The sequence below is a fragment of the Podarcis raffonei genome, chromosome 16 (assembly GCF_027172205.1).
Source record: "Podarcis raffonei isolate rPodRaf1 chromosome 16, rPodRaf1.pri, whole genome shotgun sequence".
Taxonomy (NCBI): Eukaryota; Metazoa; Chordata; class Lepidosauria; order Squamata; family Lacertidae; genus Podarcis; species Podarcis raffonei.
The window spans coordinates 38,171,905-38,194,721 of NC_070617.1; the positions used below are offsets into that span (position 1 = coordinate 38,171,905).

At 44.9% G+C, this 22,817-nt stretch overlaps 2 protein-coding genes across 6 annotated transcripts in view; one reads left to right on the forward strand and one right to left on the reverse strand.

The window, feature by feature from the left end:
• KDM2B (lysine demethylase 2B) overlaps positions 1 to 5,166 on the forward strand; it is an 87,457-nt gene extending 82,291 nt beyond the window's left edge. For all 5 annotated transcript variants that reach the window (XM_053370203.1, XM_053370204.1, XM_053370205.1 and 2 more), the window contains 4 exons: positions 894 to 1,057; positions 1,807 to 1,968; positions 2,405 to 2,623; positions 3,957 to 5,166. In XM_053370203.1, coding sequence (XP_053226178.1) covers positions 894 to 1,057; positions 1,807 to 1,968; positions 2,405 to 2,623; positions 3,957 to 4,138 — 727 coding nt within the window. In that variant the 3' untranslated portion in view covers positions 4,139 to 5,166. The remainder of the gene's footprint in view (positions 1 to 893; positions 1,058 to 1,806; positions 1,969 to 2,404; positions 2,624 to 3,956) is intronic.
• Positions 5,167 to 5,646: 480 nt separating this feature from the next.
• Positions 5,647 to 22,355, reverse strand: RNF34 (ring finger protein 34). The gene is made up of 6 exons (XM_053370209.1): positions 22,204 to 22,355; positions 11,122 to 11,340; positions 10,446 to 10,838; positions 8,062 to 8,118; positions 7,617 to 7,818; positions 5,647 to 7,316 (listed from the first exon to the last, which is right to left on the reverse strand). The coding sequence occupies exons 1-6, from the start codon at positions 22,207 to 22,209 to the stop codon at positions 7,129 to 7,131; spliced, it is 1,065 nt and encodes a 354-aa protein (XP_053226184.1). The 5' UTR covers positions 22,210 to 22,355; the 3' UTR covers positions 5,647 to 7,128.
• Between the last annotated feature and the right edge of the window lie 462 nt (positions 22,356 to 22,817).

Sequence of the window (22,817 nt, forward strand, 5' to 3'; positions counted from 1 at the left end):
TGCGTCTTGGTGGTGGGAAGGGAACAAGTTCTAGAGAGCAGGATTGCCAGGGCCATGACATTTGGGAAAATAAAACTCAAGAAAAGATTCCAGTGCCACCTGCAGAATCCTGTAAATCTTGGCTTTGTTTCATAAAAGGGGGTTTCTAGACCTCTTGATTTCTTTTAAAAGGTGCAGATGAGATGCTGTGGTCATATTTCTTATATCTGAGTTTGATGAACACTGATAATGGCATTGGAGAGGGTTTGGTTGGGTGTTCCAGGGAATTAACTTCCTGCTCGCTTATTTCTTAAAATCCAGTGTGATTCAGTTTCTGGAATGTTGCAGTAATTATCCAGGTATCCCTGAAGATATCATGGGCTCCATTCATGCAAGGTCCATGATAGGGAGCCTGTGACTCTCTAGATTTTGCTGGACCACCTTTCGCACTGTTCTTAACCAGTGCTCCCCCCCCCCATTTTTTTAAAAAAATGTTTAGGGGTACTCTCATTTTCCTACTCATTAAAATACTCAATGAGGCCAAACATTGATTCACCAAATGTTTATGAGTATGCATGCCCCCAGAAAACGCACTGTCCTTGACTATTAAGCATATTGACTGTGTCCAATAGGAGTTGGGAGTCCAACAAAATCTGGACGGCCACAAGCTCCCAGCCAGTGTGTTAGGTGTTTACCACATGTTCAAGGAAGTCCAGGTATCTGTATCCACATCAGCATTTTGAAAAATTCTCATCCTATTTATAAAGTTTTCTCTGATGCAAAACTCAAGCTGCTCGTTGTAGGCTTCTCATTTCCCCTGGTTTTGTTTGAGGTTTTTAAAGAAATTGTGTAGGTCTCTTTGTCCCAAGTGCCAGACCAGCTTTCTTATGAAACCTTCTTCCTGATCTGCTTAGGTGCTGTGATAAAAGACTGTGGACCAAAATAGACCTAAACCACTGTAAATCCATCACCCCTCTCATGCTCAGTGGTATTATTAGGAGGCAGCCGGTCACGCTTGATTTAAGTGGGACAAACATATCGAAAAAGCAGCTGAGCTGGCTCATCAACAGGCTCCCAGGTAGGTCTGCAGTGACTACGGTGTGCTGAGGGAGTCACACACATCTCCTACCTTTTGCGGGAAAGAGGCCTAAATGAACACTATTCTCTTCTCTACCTTGCTGAGGCCCAGAGATGGACATTGCAGCCTCAGAGCCCAGTTAACTGCTTTTAATGTTTCTGATAGTAATACTGCCTGGGTTCCTGAGCGGCTACAGTCTGGCTGCACAGGAAATGTGGCAGACCCAGGCAGGAGTGGGAAGCAGAGCCCGATACATTAAAGGGGGCTCATGAAGAGGCCTACATTTGTTCCTTTTGATAAACTCGGGAAGTTGTATGTGTTTTGTACAAGAACAACATTTTAGTGTCCTAACGACCTGCCTCTAAGCTTGGCCATTATTTATGTTCACCTGCAATATTATTTCAGCTGTTAGTTTATTGCCCTCTGGAGAAATACTTTTGGAATACTTTTGGCACTAGGAATACTTTTGAAAACAGAGCCTGCTGAGCCTGCGGCCCTCCAGATATTCTTGGACTCAAGCTCCCATCAGCCAGCATGGCCTCTGGCTTAAGTTGGTGGAAGTTGTAGTCCAACAGCATCTAAAGCGGCACAGGTTCTTCATTGCTGCTTGTCATCCCGTTGCTTGTGTTAAGCAGGAAACTTTTCAACCTCTTATTGTAAAACTAGAACCTCCCCCCCCCCTCCACAGCATTCCTCAAAGAAATATTTGCTCAGTGTGCTGTGTGCTCACTTCCCTTTCTCTTCCCTAGGTCTCCGAGATCTGCTGTTGTCGGGGTGCTCGTGGATTGCAATGTCTGCTCTCTGCAGTTCTAGTTGTCCACTCCTCCGAACACTGGATGCGCAGTGGGTGGAAGGCTTAAAAGATGCACAAATGAGAGATCTTTTGTCACCACCAACTGACAACAGGCCAGGTATATCCTCTTCCTTTCTGAAGAGGAATAGCTTCCTTTGTATTTGGGCCAACACACAGAAGAAAAACCATAAATGTGGCAGTGGGTTAGGTGCAGGATTCAAATGTTTCCTGAGAATTCTAGGATTGCTTTCCAGCTATACCAGTTCTACTGATTGTGTCTCTGTGTGTATTATGTTCCTGTGTAAAATTCAATTTTATGTACCCACTTATAAAAACCCATTTTTCAAAAATCTCTATTTGGGGCAGCTGTCTACATGCAGTTTTCTCATTTGGAAGTCTAGAGACTTTTTGGAAATGCCTCTGCTTCCATTGTATTTTAGGCATTGTAATCGCATATACCTTAGCCTGATGTATTCAGTGGTTAGACCATTTAATTACAAAAATAAACATTTCTCTCTCCTTTCCCTCCCCCCGGGTCCTTGCTTCTTGTATAGGCCAAATTGACAACCGGAGCAAGCTGCGCCACATCACAGAGCTGTGCCTGTCTGGCTTGGACATCACTGACGCTTCCCTGCGTTTGATTATCCGGCACATGCCTCTACTGTCCAAGCTCAACCTCAGTTACTGCAACCACATGACAGATCAGTCTATTAACCTGCTAACAGCTGTGGGAACCACCACACGGGACTCCCTAACGGAAGTTATTTTGCAAGGTATGAGATTGGGGGTGGAAGGGTGCTAATGGACAAGTCAGATTCAGCTGCCTAATTTTAAGGGCCCTGTGATGAAGGTTGAAATGCTGCCTTAAAGAGCAGAACAGCCCACTCATCATTTGATGTTCAGCTCCACATGCAGTCCCAGCACCACCTCAATCTGGTGCTTCCTTTACATTACACCATCGCTGGAGAATACGTGACCCACCGGATGTCAGCATGGCCTGTGGTCATGGATGGTGAGAATGAGAATCCAAGAAAATGAGACAAGAGGTTTTCAAAGTGCCTAAGAAGTTTGTGCTTCTGCTAACACTCAACATTTCTTAAGGGGAGATGGGAATCCTTCAGGGGCAATTCCTTTTTGTTGGAACAAGGGGATGAGGGAGACTGGAGGCCATTTTCCAAAGTCTGTTGGCCATTAGCAACCACAGCAAACCAATTTTGTGCAGTGGACGACCTCTCTCGTTTTCTTGTACCCAGTGCGTTATTTTCATTGTTTTGATTTTTGGGAGTTGGGATCCAGCAACATTTGCCGTACCTTGCTATACACCTTTCTCTGTAGTGGAAGCAGAGCCACAGATAAGAATAGGGTGGAGAATGCCTTGTTTCCTTCAGTTCCTTTGTTGTGGGCCCTTAGCACATAATTTCAGATAGCTGAGACACCTTTTCTGACTTAAGGGCCACAGAATGAGGACAGGAAATGCCACCCAATAATTCTGCCATCAAAGAGAGATGTTTATGGTAGCAGACAGCGTGTGAGGTATTTTGTGGAAAACTTTTGTAAGCCCCTTTGAGCCTTATAAAGTGGGAGGCAAGTGTTCCAAGAAAGACTACCTTTCCTTCACTCTCTCCCCTCCTCATTGCTTCATGTTTTTGTTTATCTATCTATATGCTGTTCTGAATGTGGCTCCTGATTTAGAAGAGGTAGCAAGGCCAGAGCAGTACAATCGTACCTCTGAAGTCAAACAGAATCCATTCCGCAAGTCCATTTGACATCCAAAGCGCGGCTTCTGATTGGCTGCAGGAAGCCCCGTCAGACATTCGGCTTGCAAAAGAATGTTCGAAAACTGGAACAACCACTTCCAGTTTTCGATCGTTTGGGAGCCAGAACTCTTGACTCCCAAGGCATTCGGGAGCTGAGGTATGATTGTAATCCATATGGATGCAACAGGTAGCCTCCTCAGAGGGCTTCTGGAGTGGCTGTGATTGGATTATTCAGTTGCAGCCCATGCAAAAACACATCTAAGCTTCATAGCCCAAGCAAAGGCCTCTTAAGAGTTTAAGAATGGCTCTCCTAAGCCAACTTTCCTCCTATTTTTTGTCTCCCTGACAGACTGCAACAAGGTGACAGACCAATGTCTCTCCTATTTCAAGCGGTGTGGGAGCATCTGCCGGATTGATCTGAGGTACTGCAAGCAAGTGACCAAGGAAGGTTGTGAGCAGTTCATCGCAGAGATGTCTGTGAGCATTCAGTTTAGTCAAGTGGAAGAGAAACTGCTGCAGAAGTTGAGTTAGTGTTTACTGGGGCAAGTTTGTAAATAACCAGGAGCTGAAAAAAGGACTCCAGGAGACCACAGAAGGAATTTTATTTTCAGTTGGGAGATGTGGAATATGCCAAGTTGGGGAACTGTTTGGACTGTACAGGAACATGTGGTGTTGAAACCATCCACAAAGCGCTCTAGCCTGGATGGGATCTTTTGACACTTTGCCCAGGCTCTTTACATACCTTCCTCTGGTGACAGCAAAGGATTCATGCCTAGAAGAACACTGAGGAACACCTATTTATATACCACAGCTGGAGCATGTGTAAATTTTTAAAGCATTTTTGAAAATGTCAAAAGCAATGTTAATTCTGGGGTTATTAAGGTGGGCCATTACCTGTTTTTCTGCCTTTTGAACTTTTTTTGTTACATCCAACGTTATGCAGAACTATTTTTGTACAAATTTGTTTAAAAAAGTTATTTATGCAGAGTTACTGAATGCATTGCAAGTGTTTGGTCATTGGTTTCAGATTGCCAAGTTTTATCTTGAGATAGAAGAGAATTTGAACTTCTTCCCACTTAAATTACCTGCTGAGAGTTATACCCCAATTGGGATGGGGGAGGGGGGAGTAGGTTAATCCTTTGAAATGAAAAAGCATGTTTAATGGAAGTTTTATATACTGCTTTGTATAACACTGTAAGCATGTTGTGGAGAAAAGGAGGTGTAAAATACAGATCAAGAACAAACAAGTTGCCAAGTTTTTCCCTGTATTAAAAAAACACATATTTTCTCGACTGAAACTTCCAGTTACAGCTGTGCATATGGGAAGGCATTAAAATACTCTACCTGCTGTAAAAAGTCCATTTATATCAAACAGTTTCAGGGTTTGAGTGAGTTCTTGTTGTCCATATTTAACCTGGTTAATTTCTGATTGTCACGAAAGGGGGGGATTTCAGTATTGATAAGTGCCATTGTTGTAAAGTGGTGGTGAATACCCCCAACTTTCCTTCCCGATACAGTTTTACCTCTGTTGAATTTGTATAAATGATTGTACAAAAATGGAGAGGTGACCTGTGCATTATGTTCAAGTTGGGTATTGAGCAGGAAACTGCTTGTGCTGCAGGTGCAAAAGAGAATCACACCCTTAATGCCACTTCTGCCTTGGGCTGGCAACTGGAGGCTAGTTTGGCCTAGCGGCTATGACAACAGGCCTGCTAGTCAGCTCTGTGGGGTATATTTTAAGAGAACACTGCCCAACAGGCAGCTCTGAACATCCCTGGATTTAATTTTTTACCAAAATGACTTTTTGTACATCTGACTACAGAAAGGTGACCTAGTTCTCTGGTTGATATGCAACTCATGTCTGCCTTGTAGTAATACTAACTGGGATTCCTTCCTTTAATGGATGTATAGCTTTCTATCTGCTAAAGACACCCAACACACCCCTCAGTAGTCTGTGCTGGGGACAGTTTAGGAGCTTGGCCTTCCTGGCTCCCCAATCCCATGGGCTGCTTCAGCCAGGCGCGAAAGAAAAAAGTCAATGCCAGATAACAAAATGTTTTATTAAGTCAACAGCCATTGTTCAGAATGTTAGGGGTATGCTACATTCTCTTTATGTATGTACTCCCTGAACAAGGACTTGATCAGCTGATTTTCTGCACCTTATCTTTAAAAAAGATCTTTCTAAAAATAAAGCCATATTATCTTGCTCCCTTCTGAAAAATAAAGTATGAAAGTCATACATTCTGTCTTGGCTGGAGACTGAATGGTACTCCATCCCACTCAGTCTCAGAGCCTTCCCAGTTACTTAGTTCCCACAAACATTAAAATTTACTCTTGTGCGCACAAGCTTTACACTATCTGCTTTTGAGAAGCAAAACAGCAATACCTGCCTACTGTGCAACGAAGGAACTTTTTAACTCCTTGTTAAGACATTCTGGGCCAGACTGACAGGATTGCCATTCTTCCTACAGAGGTGAGGCAGGACTTTAGGAAGAGGATAAAGACTTTTATCAAAATATTGCCATGTTGTTTCAGGTTTTTCCCCTCACGGCTCAAATTCAGTAAGGTTCTAATAGTAAAGTATTTGGTACTGTGCAACCCCAAGAATGGGAGTAATGTGTTTCTTTCTTCACCATTTCAACCTGATTCTAGAGCTGAAGCTCCATATTTCCATACTCATTTCCACCAGATATGCTTTAGCTATGTCTTCTAGGAAACTGGAATGAAGGTATTCTGCAAGAAAAACACTGAAATAGCTGTTCAGTAAACTTGGTAGTGCTTCTGAACAAAGGAAGCCATGATTCCTATTAAGGATTTGTTTTCTCTGAAGAAACCTTTCTATTTGGCCGTTCTATTACTCCATACTCATTTCATTGTAGGAAATTTCTAACATGTTAGAACTTATGAATAATCAAAACTGAATGGGTCACCTTAGAAGCAAGTATGGGGTAGGGTAGCTTTAGGTACTATGATTAAGGCTACTGCGCTTCATTGGGTACATGTGGAATTGGGACTAGAGCCCCATTGCCTGAATAAGAAACATTCACCAATCTGTCTGCTTGAGATGGGTGTGAGTGGTACATTGAGAGCCCACTTGCATTTCATTTAACATTTAAAAGACTGCAGCTAACTATTCCTTGGGATGGTACACTTACTTTTAAATGCACTTGGGCATCATCACTCCTGCTGCTTGCTAGAAAGGCAGCACCCTACTTCCTGGCCCTTCCACTGGGTAACGTGCGATATTCTTCAGAAGAGAGCAATGAGTAATGCTAGATTTGCTGCTGCATGTTAGATTCAACCAGTTTCTGGTTTTATCCAGGTAACACAGCTCTATCCTTAACAAGGCATCTGTCTGCCTGAGCAGAAGTACATTGGTCAGGCTCCTAAGCTTCTGTTCAGGATGCTATGAATTATTGGAACTGAGGCCTACCATGGGGCATCCAGACACAACTACCGTGGTTTGTGCCTTACCCCCAGAGAAAGCGCACTGAGAAGCCTCTGGTTTTGGTCTCCCACATTCATGACTTGAAGACGTGCACGGCTCTTACAACATACTGTCGGCAGATGGGACATTCGCTCATTCGCTTGCCGCATTTTGTGCAGGTGACCATGTGGCCGCACTCCAAAAGCACGCAATCAATCACTGCATCCATGCAGATCCTGCAGAGGTTGTCGTCCTCATCATTCAGTTGAGGTTTCTCCCCCACTGCCAAGAACCAACAGAACCCATGTTAGAGAGGGAGGCATGCCATGACACAGGTCTTTCCAATTAGTAACCCCACACAGATATTAAGCCAAGCTGCTTTAGTGCAGACTTGTTTATGCTAGACAAAGAAGCAATATTATAACTGCAACTTTAAAGCAGCGTGGAACTGTAGTTCTACACTTTTGGTCCATTTTTTGCATTAACAAAACATCAGGGCAGCCCCTAAGATGAAGGGCAAAGAGGGCTGTAACAATATGCAACATGCCCACCCCCAAACAAGTAGAGAATAAGTACACCTACAAGTCCTGTGATTTGCTTCATTCTCCCTGTAGAGCCTGCTCACTTTTTCCACCAGCTCCCATTTTTCACAGCATCCCGAGTAGTTGACAAAGTTGCGAGCAAGTATTTCCTTCAGCTGGCGAACATTTAGCCCTTCAATATCATCCAGGCTTGAAATATCAGATAGTGAGGCTCTTGCACGCTTCCTGGACTGCCCTGGGGTCTAAAATTCGTAAGACGTCTATTAGCAAAGAAGCAGGCGGCATTAACTCTGTTTGCCTAATGGGGAAGGGGAGGCCTGGCACACATTAAATATGCATTTGTTTTAGAATGTTTCCAAGTCTTAAATTATTTTAAGAATTTTCATTTACGAATCTTGTATCGCTATATCAAATTAGGAAGTTCATTCTCTCTTTTTTTTTAGTGACTGCAAGACCTAAATTTCACCAGGTGATTCACTTCTTACCTGCTCTGCATTTTCCTCCTCTTCACCAAGGTTTGCCAAGAGTCTCTCACTTTGTCCCTACACCCACAAGAGTATAAGCAAAATCCATATTAGGGCAATACCTTTAACAAAAGATTCCCAAATAGCATGCAAGCTTTTCGATTCTCCAAATTTTTCATCTAGGTTAGATGTTAAAGCAGCACAGGGGCAGGGGAGAGAAGAGTTGGCTGTTGGCAGCGCCACTGATTTTGCGGTAGTGGAGGAAGGGATCTTGCCAATTGCTCCACTAGGTAGGACTTTGCAAATTAGAAAAATGTCCTTCCTAGAGTGGGACAGCACTCTTAACAGTTCCTTTCTGGCTAGCTCTTGACAGGCAGGGTTTCAACAGGTTTGTTTGCCATCTTGTGCCACAGTCAAAGGCAAGCCTCATTCCTCCCTTCTTTTCTATCTATTCTGACTACCTACAGTGGTGCCCCGCAAGACGAATGCCTCGCAAGACGGAAAACCCGCTAGACGAAAGGGTTTTCCGTTTCTGAGTTGCTTCGCAAGACGATTTTCCCTATGGCTTGCTTCGCAAGACGAAACGTCTTGCTAGTCTTGCGTTCCCCCCCGCTTCCCCCCCTTTTTCTAAGCCGCTAAGCCGCTAATAGCCTTTTAGCAGCTTAGCCGCTAATCCTTTAATAGCCGCTAAACCGCTAATAGCGCTAACCCGCTTAGCCGCTAATAGGGTTGCTTCGCAAGACGAAAAAACCGCTAGACGAAGAGAATCGCGGAATGGATTTTTTTCGTCTTGCGAGGCACCACTGTATGTGGAAAGCAACACGATGGCCAAAAACAGTAACAATGTGAAAAAGTTTTATGGAATAATTCAAAACATCAGAAGTAACAAACTGAAGTCTCTGAACGTCCTTAAATGAATCACGGTGCCGGACTTTACGCAGCAGAGAGCAAGCTGTGAAGCTTTGTATGATCAGCTAATGTCCAATTCTGATGTCCAAACTCTGAACAGTGTTTCCGGATGGCAACTACTGTTTCATTCAGTTCTTCATCAGCCAATTAGTTCAACAAACACTCGTATGAGCACTGTTCCAGAGTATCATTCATTTTCATGTATATATCAATTCTAAAAAAGATTGGTTAATGAAAAAATTACACATCTTTCTACTTACAAGTTTTTGTTGAACTAATTGGCTGGTGAACTGAACAAAACAGTAGTTGCTACCCGGAAACACTGTTCAGCAGAGTTCAGAATTGGACATTTGCCGATTATACAAAGCTTTACAAGCTTGATCTCCGCTGGGTAAAGTCTGGCACCGTGACTTATTCAAGGACTTTCAGAGACTTCAGTGTGATAGTTTTGATGTTTTGCATTATTCCATAAAGTTTTCTATACTGTAATTGTTTCTGGCCATCCTGTTGCTTTCGATATTGCTGAGTTACATTTTTTGTTTACTTACTACTTACTACCTATGTGGAAAAGCAGAGAAAGAGTGAAGCCCTCTCTGGTGACTTGTTCAGGCTTGGGTTGGAGATGAGATGGATAAGCAAGAGTAGCAGGGGAACCTGGCAGAAAGCTGTGTGTTACCCATCATGATTTTCTAGTAAACATTGGCTGGATCTGATTGTCCTTGGTGGCACACATGCATAGTGCCACAGACAAGGAAGCACTTTCGTGGGCTCCAATGGGTCATTCTGTCATTTCAGGAGGTTCGCCACAAGTGGAGGCTGTTGTTCCCAGCACCTCTGAAGGGCCAGGAAATTTGGGAGTGGGAAGATGCAAGTCTCATGGGCTGGTGGATTCAGCACAGAGACCACTTTGCACAAAGGAAAGCATGTATATATAAAGTATACCACCTGATTGCAAGAAAACCTCAAAGCAATTTACAAAAAGAAAAAAACATTTAGGATTATCAATACAAGACAATTAAAAACATTCAAAAGATAATTAAAATCAACAGTAAGCTAAAAAGATTAAAGAGAGAACTTTCTACAAAACAAAAAAATTTTAAACGGATTTATCATGATAAGTTCAATATTCAAATCTGCCTCTGATCTTAGTCTTATGATAGAATGGGAGCAAACATTCAAATAAAGGCATTTAGGTGCTATGTCGATATTAGGTTGCATCACAGCCTGCTGAGAACAAGAAACATAACAATAGTTGACACCCTGTCCCAATTTCTGGAACTACAGAAACTGACTGCTACAATTCCTCTTTCTCTCCTCCAGATTACCACCACCTCCTCTGCCAGCAAGAGAGAAAGACATGGATGCATTTTGCTATCTGTACTGTAATTAAGATGCACAGCTAGAGGATCAGCTTCCAGGCCAAGCTCCACCCCTATTCCACCCTAGGGTACAGAGGGGCAGAAAGAGCCCAATTGCCCCACCCAATACTACCATACCTGTATCTGTAATTCATTTCCTGTGCTCTCATGCCTATGTGCGAAGTCTCCCTGAGAGGACGATACAGAACCTGACAGAGAAATAGGATGTGTAGAAAAACTAGAAGTCTGTGATCGTGCTGAATACAAGCTGCTAGTGTCTGTATCCTCTTCAGAAGCCAATCCATGATGGCACAGTACAAGATCTACCAAGTCTTCCTTTTCTCGACAAGTATCTGTAGGGATATTTCGAAGTATCAGGTACTGACGCAAATCTTTGACTTTCAAACGCATTAGCTGCGGACGCTGGAATGCTGTCTCCTGCAACAACTGACATGTGGAGCATCTTCGGAGGGTCTCTTGCAAGACTGAACACATGGAGCAGAAATCCTTCTTGCACTCACAACAGACATGCTAAGTGCACACACAGAGGAGAAACAAGCCAGAAGAACGTTAACACAGTTGTCACCAGTACCCAGACATCTTCTTTCCTCCAAGCACTATTTACATACACTTTAAGAAACCCACAAAGCAGATTCAGAACACAGAAATATTGGGATTTACAAGGTATACTACAAGCTGAGCCAGACTTCTTTCCTTGCCCCTGTCCAGCAATAGGCTTTTTGGGCCAAAGACTGGGGGTGGGGGAAGGCAGAGACATACAGCCCTCAAGTGACGGAAAGTGCTATATACTCACCCTTTTTCTGAACACAGAGAATGTGAGGCCACAAGATTTACAGACTAGATTAGATCCCCCTGCTGCTGAAGAGGTATACACGGTGAAGTCTGTACTGGGTGCAAATCTAAAGGGATTTGCTCCACCCCCAAATCCAGGTTGTTGGCCACGAACAGCTCCTGTCCCCATGACTTCATTCAACAACCCACAACAGGAAGCCCACATGGATGTCGCTCCCGCCTGTAAGACACAAACAGAAGCCAAGCTGGTCAGCTAGTAATTCTCCTGAATTGAGGAGCCTCTCCTGACCATAAGGAAAACAAACACACCTCTCTCAGTGCTAAACTTGTGGTAGTGCTAACATCATGAGAGCCACATAACCAAAGAAGAAAACAGAGTATCCCTGCTACGGATAGGCTACCTTGAGGAAAGGAATGAGAATCCCCCTTAACAAAACAGCAAAAACTGCATATTTGTTGCACAGGAAGCCTCTTTTCAAAAGGGCCCCAGCTCTGCAGAAAGCATTCTGGAAGAAGTACTTTGTTTTGTTTCTGTAGCAGTCATTCTAGGAGCACAGTACACCATTTCCAGAATGTTGGCAACTGAACAATTGTCATGATAGATGTAGAAAAAGGAGAAAACCTGTTTCAGTCCCACTGCACAAATTGAGAGAGACTAGTCCAGCAACACCTAGACAGCAAAACTAGCAACTATCAAAACCATCTTTTCCTTTTTTATTTTAAGAAAACTGCACACCACCTTTGTTCCCTTGTCCTCATAATCCTATCTATAATTTATAACCTGCACTTCTCACTTCAAAAGTTCAAGAAAGCTACATAAAGCTATACTTCAGTGATAACATTCATCTTTGTTTAGATTTCAAACTACCTTATTTTTCCGTGTATAACTCACCCCTGTGTATAACACGACCCCTATTTTTTGGGACTCAAAATTGAGGAAATGGGGGAAGATTGCACAAGTTGTTGAACTTTTTTGGGGGGGGAGGGTTGCCGACAATCGCTCACCTGACGCTGGCAATCGTACTCATCCATGAAGCCACTAATCGTATGCCCGCTCGCTGCCAGCAGCCGACAATCACACGACCGATTGCCACAGCAGCCGATCGCCAGCAGACCTGGACACAGCAACCATTCACACACACACACCCCAACGCCGCTGACAATCTCCTGCTCGAGGCAGCAAGACGACCCCAAATTTTTAGCATTGCTTTTTAATAAAAAAAACCTTGTCTTAGACACGGAAAAATATGGTATGCCCACAGAACTTCTGACCTCTAAACTGGAACAAAAGACCATATTTGTGGTGGTGCATCAGGCCAGGTTAAAAACATTGTGTGCTACATCCAATATGATTTCTCATCATACAATTCACATAAAAATATATTCCTTTATTCACTTACGAATTTTCTAGAAGGTCAATCAGAGGACTTTTAAATTAGACGATAGTTAAGTTCGTTACTAGAGGATAGTTTTATATGAACCAGCAGTGAGAAAGTTATGGGCTACTTTTTTGACCCAACATAATGTCAACTAAGGGACATGGGTGGCACTGTGGGTTAAACCACAGAGCCTAGGACTTGCCGATCAGAAGGTCGGCGGTTCGAATCCCCACGACGGGGTGAGCTCCTGTTGCTCGGTCCCTGCTCCAGCCAACCTAGCAGTTCGAAAGCACGCCAGTGCAAGTAGATAAATAGGTACTGCTCCGGCGGGAAGGTAAACAGCGTTTCCGTGCGCTGCTCTGGTTCGCCAGAAGCTGCTTAGTCATGCTGGCTACATGACCCCGAAGCTGTACGCCGGCTCCCTCGGCCAATAAAGCGAGATGAGCGCCGCAACCCCAGAGTCGGCCACGACTGCACCTAATGGTCAGGGGTCCCTTTACCTTTACTTTAATGGTCTGAAGGCAGTCTCCATAGGAACGCATTAATTGATTTTCAATGCATTCCTATGGGAAACCGTGCTTCGCAAGACGAAAAACTCGCAAGAAGAAAAAACTTGCGGAACGAATTAATTTCGTCTTGCGAGGCACCACTGTAGTTCTTCTCTTGAAGGATGTCTTAAGTTAACCATTCCAATGTAACTCAAACAGCCCAGCAGTTTCCAAGGCAACATTTAAGACTGAGGGCATAATTGGATGGAAATGCATCCTATGAAATGCAGGTAGGTTACAGCTGAGCACATACCGTATTTTTCGCCCTATAGGACGCACCATCCCATAAGGCGCACCTAGTTTTTTGGGGGGGAAATAAAGGGGGGGAAATTATTTCCCCCCCTGGGCACGGGGCTGGGGCGGGGGAAGCTCGAGCTTCCCCCGACCCCAGCCCCCAAACAGGCAGCTCTCTGCAAGCCATGGGAGCGCTCCCGCTGCTTGCTGAGAGGTGCGCGAAGCCTGGATGCACTGAGCTGAGCGCGCGCAGGCTTCAGCATGCAGGCAACTCTCCACAAGCAGCGGGAGCGCTCCCGCTGCTTGCGGAGAGGTCCGCGAAGCCTGGACGCGCTGAGCTCAGCGCGCGCAGGCTTCAGCATGCAGGCAAGTCTCCGCAAGCAGTGGGAGAGGTCCGCGAAGCCTGGAGAGCGTGAGGGGTCGGTGCGCACCGACCCCTCTCGCTTTCCAGGCTTCAGCGAAAGCCTGCATTCGCCCCATAGGACGCACACACATTTCCCCTTCATTTTTGGAGGGGGAAAAGTGCGTCCTATAGGGCGAAAAATACGGTACTTGCTATAAGTAGTACCCATCTGCTGAAGTGAGGTTTGCACAAGAAAACACTATTAATGGATTGGGCCCTGAACTGGTATTGCCTATACTACAAACCATTGTGTGAGTTTAAATAAACTCTTCTAACAAGACCACATCAAAATAAGCTGCATCACAATCCATGGGTAGACACAACAAAATAAAAGAGTAAGTGTGGTGATGGACATTTTTGACAGGTAGGAAAAGAGTGATGTTTCAGTTACCTCAGCTATGTAATTTTACAAGGCTATAAAAATGCCAGAAACCTAAACATTTTATATTATTTTCCTAGCTATGATCCCACGAATCAAAAACGTATCTTAATATTGTGTAAATGCACACGCAAGTTCACACACTAAACAAAGTGAACTGTTAGCTCCCGAAAGGTTGTGAGATTTAGAAAAGAGATTTAAATTAATCACATTTAAGTTTGGGCTCTTTTCTTATTTCTGAGCCAAAGCAGTAGAATTCAAACAGAATTAATACAGATCATGACTTATAGCCAAGAAGAAAGAACCTGACCATATCTAAGTGTTTTGAGATGAGGGCCCTTTGAACTTCATGACAGAGCAAGGTATTTAGTTAAACTGAACACATTATAACTCTTGCACAGTTCACTTAATTTTTATTTTATTTTAGTTAAAAGCACCCAATTTTTGTGGTAGTTTGATGCAAAGGTATTGGAATCTTATACTTTCCAAAGGCCAGGATTAGCCCTCCCAATACAATGACAAGAACATGTGCCAGATGAATACAGTGGTACCTCGCAAGACGAATGCCTCGCAAGACAAAAAACTCGGTAGACGAAAGGGTTTTTTGTTTTTTGAGCTGCTTCACAAGACAATTTTCCCTATGGGCTTGCTTCGCAAGACGGAAACGTCTTGCAAGTTTGTTTCCTTTTTCTTAACACCGTTAATACAGTTGTGACTTGACTTCGTAGCCTTTTTTGAGGTTTTTGAAGACTTTGGTGATTTTTGAAGCTTTTCCAAAACTTTCCCAACACCGTGCTTCGCAAGACGAAAAAAATCGCAAGACGACAAAACTCGCGGAAAGAATTAATTTCGTCTTGCGAGGTACCACTGTACACAAAATACTGTAACATATATTCTATGAAAAACTTGTACTATAAGTGTAGCCCTATATAGAGCACATTGCAATAATGCAAGCCAAAGATTACCAACATACAGACATCAGTAGCCAGGCTGTCCCAGTTCAAAAATGGTCAAAGCTGGTAAACTGCACTTCTAACCACTGAGGTCAGCTGTGCCTCTACCAACATAGATGGATCCTCAAACTATAAACTTGTGGTACAGTGTCTCAGAAGCCAAACATTTTGGTTTTCGAACACCTCAGAAAGTACTTGCACCCAGAAGTACTTGCTTCCATTTTCAAACATGCCTCGGAAGTCAAACAGCTTCTGCTGCATGTTTTTCCATTTGAACTTGCAGCCAGCCCTTTGCGCCTCGATATTTGAACGTTTCGGAAATCAAATGGTCTTCCAGAACAGATTACATTCGAGAACTGAGGTACCACTGTACTTATAATTGTTGCACCACAACCCTCTCAATCACCTTTTCCAAAAAGGGGATTTGCAATCGGGAGGTAGTTGTCACAAAGCAATGGGTTTTGATAACTTCCACTGGACATTTTACAAGAAACTGCAGTGAACGCTAATGTAGCAACAAAACTGCTGTAGAGGGGCTCAAGTGCCTTGCAAAGAAGTCACTGTGGGCTTCCAAAGAGTCTAAAATTCCATTCCCTATAGATATTAACAAGCCCCAGATAATACAAAAAGCTCAACTGGGCAGCTACTTGAAGATGCGATGGAGACAGAGAAGTGGGCCTTCTTCACAGTGTGCAACACCACACAGCAGCCACAATTATAATCTTAAAGAGCAGTGCACATAGGCTGGTGGGCACAGCACAAGAGCAACCAGGAACCCAGGAATTCCATGAAGGCATTTTTATCAGAAACCCATTTGCTGAGGTGTGGCTCTTTATCCTAGTTGCTATAATAGCCAATTATATCATGTCTGTACATATTTTACTGGATTTTACATACTTCTTCTAAACTGTGGTGTTGTATACCGTTGGAAACTTTTCTTAAGAAGTGAAAGCAAAAATGAAAGATCTTGTCAGGCTTCTTAAGAAACCCGTAAAGGAGACGCAGCACTGTTACATCAAAAGCTGCAGGAAGCTTAAAAACAAGCTACACAGGACAGGGCAAATGGGATTAAATTCCAAAGACGGGCTTTAGATGAGCCGCCCTCAAGAGTTACCCAAGGACTCAGTGTTCTCCTGCCCTCTGGCAAGATTTAGATAATTTCTCTTACGTATACTTAAGCCAAATTTAATAGGGGTTGATGGAATGTTAATCAGGCAAGCCTTTGGGACATCCAAGTTCCACCAACTCCACATACTTATATTTTGCCCAATATTAAAAAACTGGGAGAAGGTGCCTATAGGCTACCAGGAATCAACAGCAATTGAAAGAGGAAAGGAGGTAGAGATGAGATATTCTTATGTTGCAACCTCCTTAGTGAGCAGGACTGTAATGATCTACAGATTAAAGTCCAAATTCCTAAGACTCTGATGCTGGTTGTCCACCAACAAGTTGTTCTCTTTTTGAGATGGGTATACCTATAAAATTATCTTATATCAATTCAGTAATATTTGCATTCAAGTCTGACTCAGGTACTGGAAGGTGGTGGGCCTTTATCTCTTGCAAAAACCACTTAAATGGAAGCACATTCCTATGTTCTTCTGCTAATCCAGAGCAGCTATTCACCAAATTTGGATTAGACCTGTCTTCATCCAAAACATTATGATTAAACACCACAATCCATGGCTCTTGGATCTACAGAACAATGCTAATGAAGGTGTATAACTTTGCAAAAAACCCAGAGGTGAAAAACTACATGTGTAACATGGAGCGTAAGAACTACCCCTGCAGGATTCAAGAAAACTCTCAAGTTTTGTCCTCATCACCACATGGTGCATGCACTTAGTTGGCACCAAGATGTTTAGGAACAGTAAGAACTGTTCAGCAGTGGAACAGACTGCAACGAGAGGTGGTGGACTCTTCTTCCTTTGAGGTTTTAAACATAGGTTGGAAGGCCATCTGTCATGGATGCTTTAGCTGAGATTCCTGCATTGCAGGGGGTTGGACTAGATGACCCTTGGGATCCCTTCCAACTCTAAGGATTCTATGATTCTATTATCCAACTGCCAGGTTTTTTTGGGGGGGGGTTCCTCCTCCAGTTGCCACCCCCACAGCACCTGCAAAATCATTTGGCCCCAAGAAAAAGCAGTAATAGATTCTTCCAAACAAATTTCCTTTTCCATTTTATTCTAATGCACGGGTGTCAAACACAAGGCCCGCGGGCCGAATCCGGCCCGCCAGACCTCTTCATGTGGCCTGTGTAGCTGCCACCGGCCGCCAGCCTTCACCTTTTATTCTCACTTTTTTTTTTTACACAAGAAAGCCGCCTCTTCAGTGCATGCGCGGCAGCCTACAAGCCAGAGAACGTCTGCCCTCTAGCGGCGCCGGCCATTCTACACAGGAAACCTCCACTTTACATGCATTCAGGAAACCTCCACTTGTTTTTATATTGAGCGCATGCCATCCTGTGATGTGACAGATCCAACGGCTGCCTGAACAACCGGCCCTTTGAGGGTGACCAAACTGCTGATGCGGCCCCCCGATGAATTTGAGTTTGACACCCCTGTTCTAATGTATTAATTGATAGTTATTATTGCAATGATCTTATGTAAACTGCTTTATGAGGTCCCCCTGAAAAATGGTATAGTATATAACTACCTTAAATAAATAGTACATTAACACAACAGCAAAACAGGAAATCACACAGCAGGGGGAAAAGAATTTCCCTTTGCTAAGAGAAGACTACGCTCCACAGCTCTGGAGCCAACACAGAAAAAGCTCTGCTCCTCAGAGATAACACACTTATTGGGCTAGGAAACATAACCGGGACGTTGGCTTCATGGGCAGATCCTAACACACTAGGTGGGTAAATATTATATGGGAAAGGTGCTTCTAAAGCTGCTGGGGGGCAAGATATTATAGGGCTTTTAAGGTCAAAAGAAACACCTTGAACTGGGCTCAAAACAAACAGAAAAGATGCACACAGCTCTCATCAACAGACACCTGTGAACAAAGAGTCAGAACAGGAGCATTCTGTTTATTGGGACGCGGGTGGCGCTGTGGGTAAAACCTCAGCGCCTAGGACTTGCCGATCGTCAGGTCGGCGGTTCGAATCCCCGCGGCGGGGTGCGCTCCCGTCGTTCGGTCCCAGTGCCTGCCAACCTAGCAGTTCAAAAGCACCCCCGGGTGCAAGTAGATAAATAGGGACCGCTTACTAGCAGGAAGGTAAACGGCGTTTCCGTGTGCTGCGCTGGCTCGCCAGATGCAGCTTTGTCACGCTGGCCACATGACCCAGAAGTGTCTTCGGACAGCACTGGCCCCCGGCCTCTTAAGTGAGATGGGCGCACAACCCCAGAGTCGGACACGACTGGCCCGTACGGGCAGGGGTACCTTTACCTTATTCTGTTTATTACATGTACAACAGTTTATAAATAACAATTCCACCCACTCCTTCCCTCGAGTTCAGCCCACCCTATTTTAACTTTTACAACAAATGTAATAGAGTTTTATAGCACCTTGAAGTGGCACTTTGGCCCACTGTTTAGTTTCTCTCTTTACCTTGGTGTTATGCATGTGTTAGGGCTGCAACATTTAAACTGGTTAATAATTAAGAATATTTGATCAAATAAGAACATACCACAATTCATGTGGCAGTCCTTTTTTAAGTTGTTGATTTTACTAGTACAGAAATTATAAAAAATGGTGACAGGCAGGTGGCACTTTAAAGAAGAGTGCTCCTCTTTTTCCTGCACACAGGAGGGAACAGATGGAATTCCCATTCCCTCCTCTGCTGGATTCCAGCAAGCCACTAACTTCTGTGGGCTTATTTAAACACTGTTATATTCACATGCACATTTATTCATACTTAATTGATCAGCTAATACATATTTGATTATTTGGTTAACAGTGAAATCCTGTGCATGTTTACTCAAAAGTAATGTTGTGTTCAGTGGTATTTACTCCCAAATAAACATGCACTCTCTGATTTCTTTAATCAGTTGAACAGCCCTTGTGTGTATATATCATATACTACACACACAGGATACTTATTACATTTATATGAGTGGATTTTCTAGAACCTTGATTTTATCTTGCTTTCGCTGCTATTTTAAACTGGCTTTGCTTATTAAGGTTGTTTTTTTTAGATTAATAAGAAATCACAGATTGCATTATCTTTCTCCATTATGCTGATCTTATGTACACCTTGTATTTTTTTTTTTAGAAAAAAGGCAGAGTATAAAGAGGTGCTAAAAATATATCTGAGGAGAAAACTTCCTGTGTGGGATGAAGTAAGTTCTGGTCCACAACCCATTCTGTCACAACAAGACTGCATTCCTGCACATACACTTCCTTGGGAATAAACCCCACCAAAACCATTGATTTACTACTTCCAACTAAACATGCATAGAGTCAGCCTACATTGGCCTGTGCCAACCTGGTGCTAATTCAAAACACCAGTTTGGCAAAGGCTGGAATCCTACACAAATACTTCCCAGTAAATGGGCAGCAATTCTGCACACAGACATTCATCTGGGAGTAATCCCCACTAAACCCAGTAAAACGAGGCTACAATTCTGTAACCACCTAACCTGGGAGTAAGCTCAGATCGGGGCAGATCCACACCAGTGTCAGAAACTCAAATATATAAGCTAATTGTCAAACGGCAGCTTAAACCTAGGCTATGGTTATGTAGCTCATGAGGTGACCTTGGGCCCATCACAGCCTCTTAACCTACCTCACAGGGTCATTGTAGGGATTAAATAAGATGGGGCTGAACCGTGTACCGTATTTTTCGCCCTATAGGACGCACTTTTCCCCCTCCAAAAATGAAGGGGAAATGTGTGTGCGTCCTATGGAGCGAATGCAGGCTCCTTGGCTTCAGCGATAGCAACGCGAAGCCTCTGGAGGCTTCGCGTTGCTTTCGCTGAAGCCAGGAGAGTCTGCTCTTGGAGGCTGGCGGTGGGGGAAAGCAGCTCTTCCCCCATCGCCAGCCCCAGAGGATGGGGGGCAGCGGGAAGGCGCGCGACGCCTTCACGCTGCTCCCCAACCCCACTTTGAGCTGCACGCTCTTTAAAGGCTGCGCGGCTCTTGGGGGCTTTTCCCGAAGGAGGGAGAAGGGACTGACTGGCTGAGTCAGTCCCTTCTCCCTCCTGTGGGCTTTTGCGGGAGATGGGAGAATTCCCCCACCTCCCGCAAAAGCACCCAGAAGCCGTGCACTTTTTAAAGGCTGCGCGGCTTCTGCCGGCTTTTCTATGAGGTGGGGGAATTCCCCCACCTTGCAGAAAAGCCTGCAAGAGCCGCGCAGCCTTTAAAGAGCGCGCAGCTCTTGGGGGCTTTTCCCCAAGGAGGGAAAAGGAACTGACTGGCTGAGTCAGTCCCTTCTCCCTCCTGTGGGCTTTCGCGGGAGGTGGGGGAATTCCTCCACCTCCCGCAAAAGCAGGGAGGTGGTCTTGGAGCTCCCAGAGCTGCGGGGGGGGGGATCATATTTTTTTCCTTGATTTCCCCCCCTGAAAACTAGGTGCGTCCTATGGGCCGGTGCGCCTTATAGGGCGAAAAATACGGTACTCCTTGGAGAAAAAGGTGGGATATAAATGAAATACATTAGCTCTCATGCTTATCTGCTTAAGAAAGCTGGAGGGGCCAGTCAGATGGAGATATCAGTCGCCAACCTGGCACCTAGAGATCTCCAGAGAGTCGCAATTGGACCTGCGCCAGTCACAAATGCACCTGGCATCTGGGGAATTGCTTACACTGATCCACACCATACAAATAAAACATATCCCACACCCATTATCCCCTCTCCAAATAATTCTGGAAACTGTAGCTTGTTAAGGGTGTTGTGAATTGTATTTCAGTTCCCAGGATTCTTCAAGGGAAGTCCATGGGATTTAGATGTGTGGCAAATGTGCTTTTAAATTTTATTTTATTTGTTTCATAAAATTTATATACTGCTTGATTGTAAAAAAAAAAACCCTCAAGAGTTTACAAAACATAAACCAGTAAAATTAAGAAAAAATCACAACCATACTTTAAAGTTAAAATACTAAAGCAGATCAAAATTACCTCAATTTTCTAAACAACTACATAGGCGATAATGTTTCTAGCAGGTGCCAAAGAGAGCAGTGAAGCTGCCTGCTTGATCTCAATAGGCAGCAAGTTCCAAAGTGTAGGTGCTGCCATACTAACAAGGTCTTACAAATGTGGAACAAGTATTACATGTCACCCATAGCAGTGTCAATTCCACCTACTGAAGCAGTCAAGTGGGCACATGTTGGGTAAGGTGATCTCTTAGGTAAACCAGTCCCAAGCTGCTAAGGACTTTATATGCTAATAGTAACACCTTGACCTTGGCCAAGTAGCAAATCGGCAACCAATGCAGAGCACAGGTGAGGTATGCCTCCGTCCTGTCAGCACTTGCGCGGCAGCATTCTGCACTCACTGCAGCTTCCGGCTCAAGCACAAGGGAAGCCCCACACAGAATGCACTGCAGTAATCCAGTCCTGATGGTGCAGATCTGTACTATGCTGTACACAGGACAGACCCACTGAAATCAGTGGAGTTAAGTAAGCCACAGCTAATTGAAGTCAGTTTATTATGTGTCTCCTCCATGAATGACTTCCTCAGGCAAAAACATTTAATAAAAAACCAGCCCTGATGGATGCAGCCCAGAGAGACTTCCTTCTCTGCGCGCGCTTGTGTGTGTCCCCTGGGGGTCTCTGCAGGCGCTGGAAAGCTCCAGCTGTCTGACTTTACCCCCCAAAGGCACACACTTCCATTCTATCCCGAGCCAAACGGAGGCCAAAGATCTATCTGGATTACGTTGTCACAGACATCCGAGTAAACACGCCGTAGGAGCTCGCTGTCAAAGTCTTCTGGAGGCGCCACAGGACTCCCGGGATTCTGCCGGATAAAGGGCCCCCTCTCCTCCCGGGGGGCAGCAAGGCGCCCTTTTAACCCCCACATTGACAGGCGGGCGCGGGGGGGGGCTGTTACCGTTACTTCGTCGCCTTCAAGAAAAGGCTCCGCCCCTGGCCAGCCCCGCCTCTTCCCTTGCTGCCCCCTCCAAAATGGAAGACAACCCCCCCTTCCCTCAAAAAAACACACCCCACCTACCTGCCTCCCCACCTTCACTCCCCCCTCCCCACTTTTCAGGGTGTCCCTCAAGCCTCCCCCCCCTCCCCGGGTCGCACCTTCATGGCCGCTTCGGCGCCTCCTTCCTTCGCCTCAGCGGAGACGGTCTTGCGGGGGAGGGGCGCCTACCTCCCCAACGGTCTCCCTCGCGCCGCCGCCTTGATATGCGCATGCGCCGCACCCCCCCTTCCGCGGTGAAGGGCCTGGCGCCGGGACCACCCACCAAGCCGAGCTCGGGCGGGGCCCGGGAAGGACTCGGCTCGCCTCCCCAACAAGCGCCACCCCGCCTCCCCATTGGCTGCCCTTGGAGCCCAATCAGAAGGCAGCGAGAAGGTGTCCGCTCCGCAGCGCCACCAATCAGAGGGAGGACGTTCCATTTCCCTTCCACTGAAAGGGGAGATTAAGAGCAGGGGGGGAGGAAGAGTCTATATTCCACAGGGAGAGGGAGGGAGGAAAGAGGAAGCAATGGCTATGACGTCACAGCTCATTCTTTTCTAATGGGATCTGTTCGTTTGCTCTGTAATATCTTTGAGAAATAGATTTGGGGGGGGGCAATTGACAGTGGTAAGACCTCCATATCTCTCTTCGGTAAGTCACTGTAAATAAATACACGATTTAAAGCGGCAACTCTAACTTCACTTAGCATGGGCATGGGAGCAATCCCCGATTGAAT

Bases quoted from the DNA above. Each gene is read 5' to 3' on its own strand.
- RNF34 (XM_053370209.1), bottom strand. The intron at 10,839-11,121 runs GTGAGTATATAG...GTGTGCACTTAG, and splicing joins TCTCTGTGTTCAGAAAAAGG to CATGTCTGTTGTGAGTGCAA. The intron at 7,819-8,061 runs GTAAGAAGTGAA...TACGAATTTTAG, and splicing joins AGGAGGAAAATGCAGAGCAG to ACCCCAGGGCAGTCCAGGAA.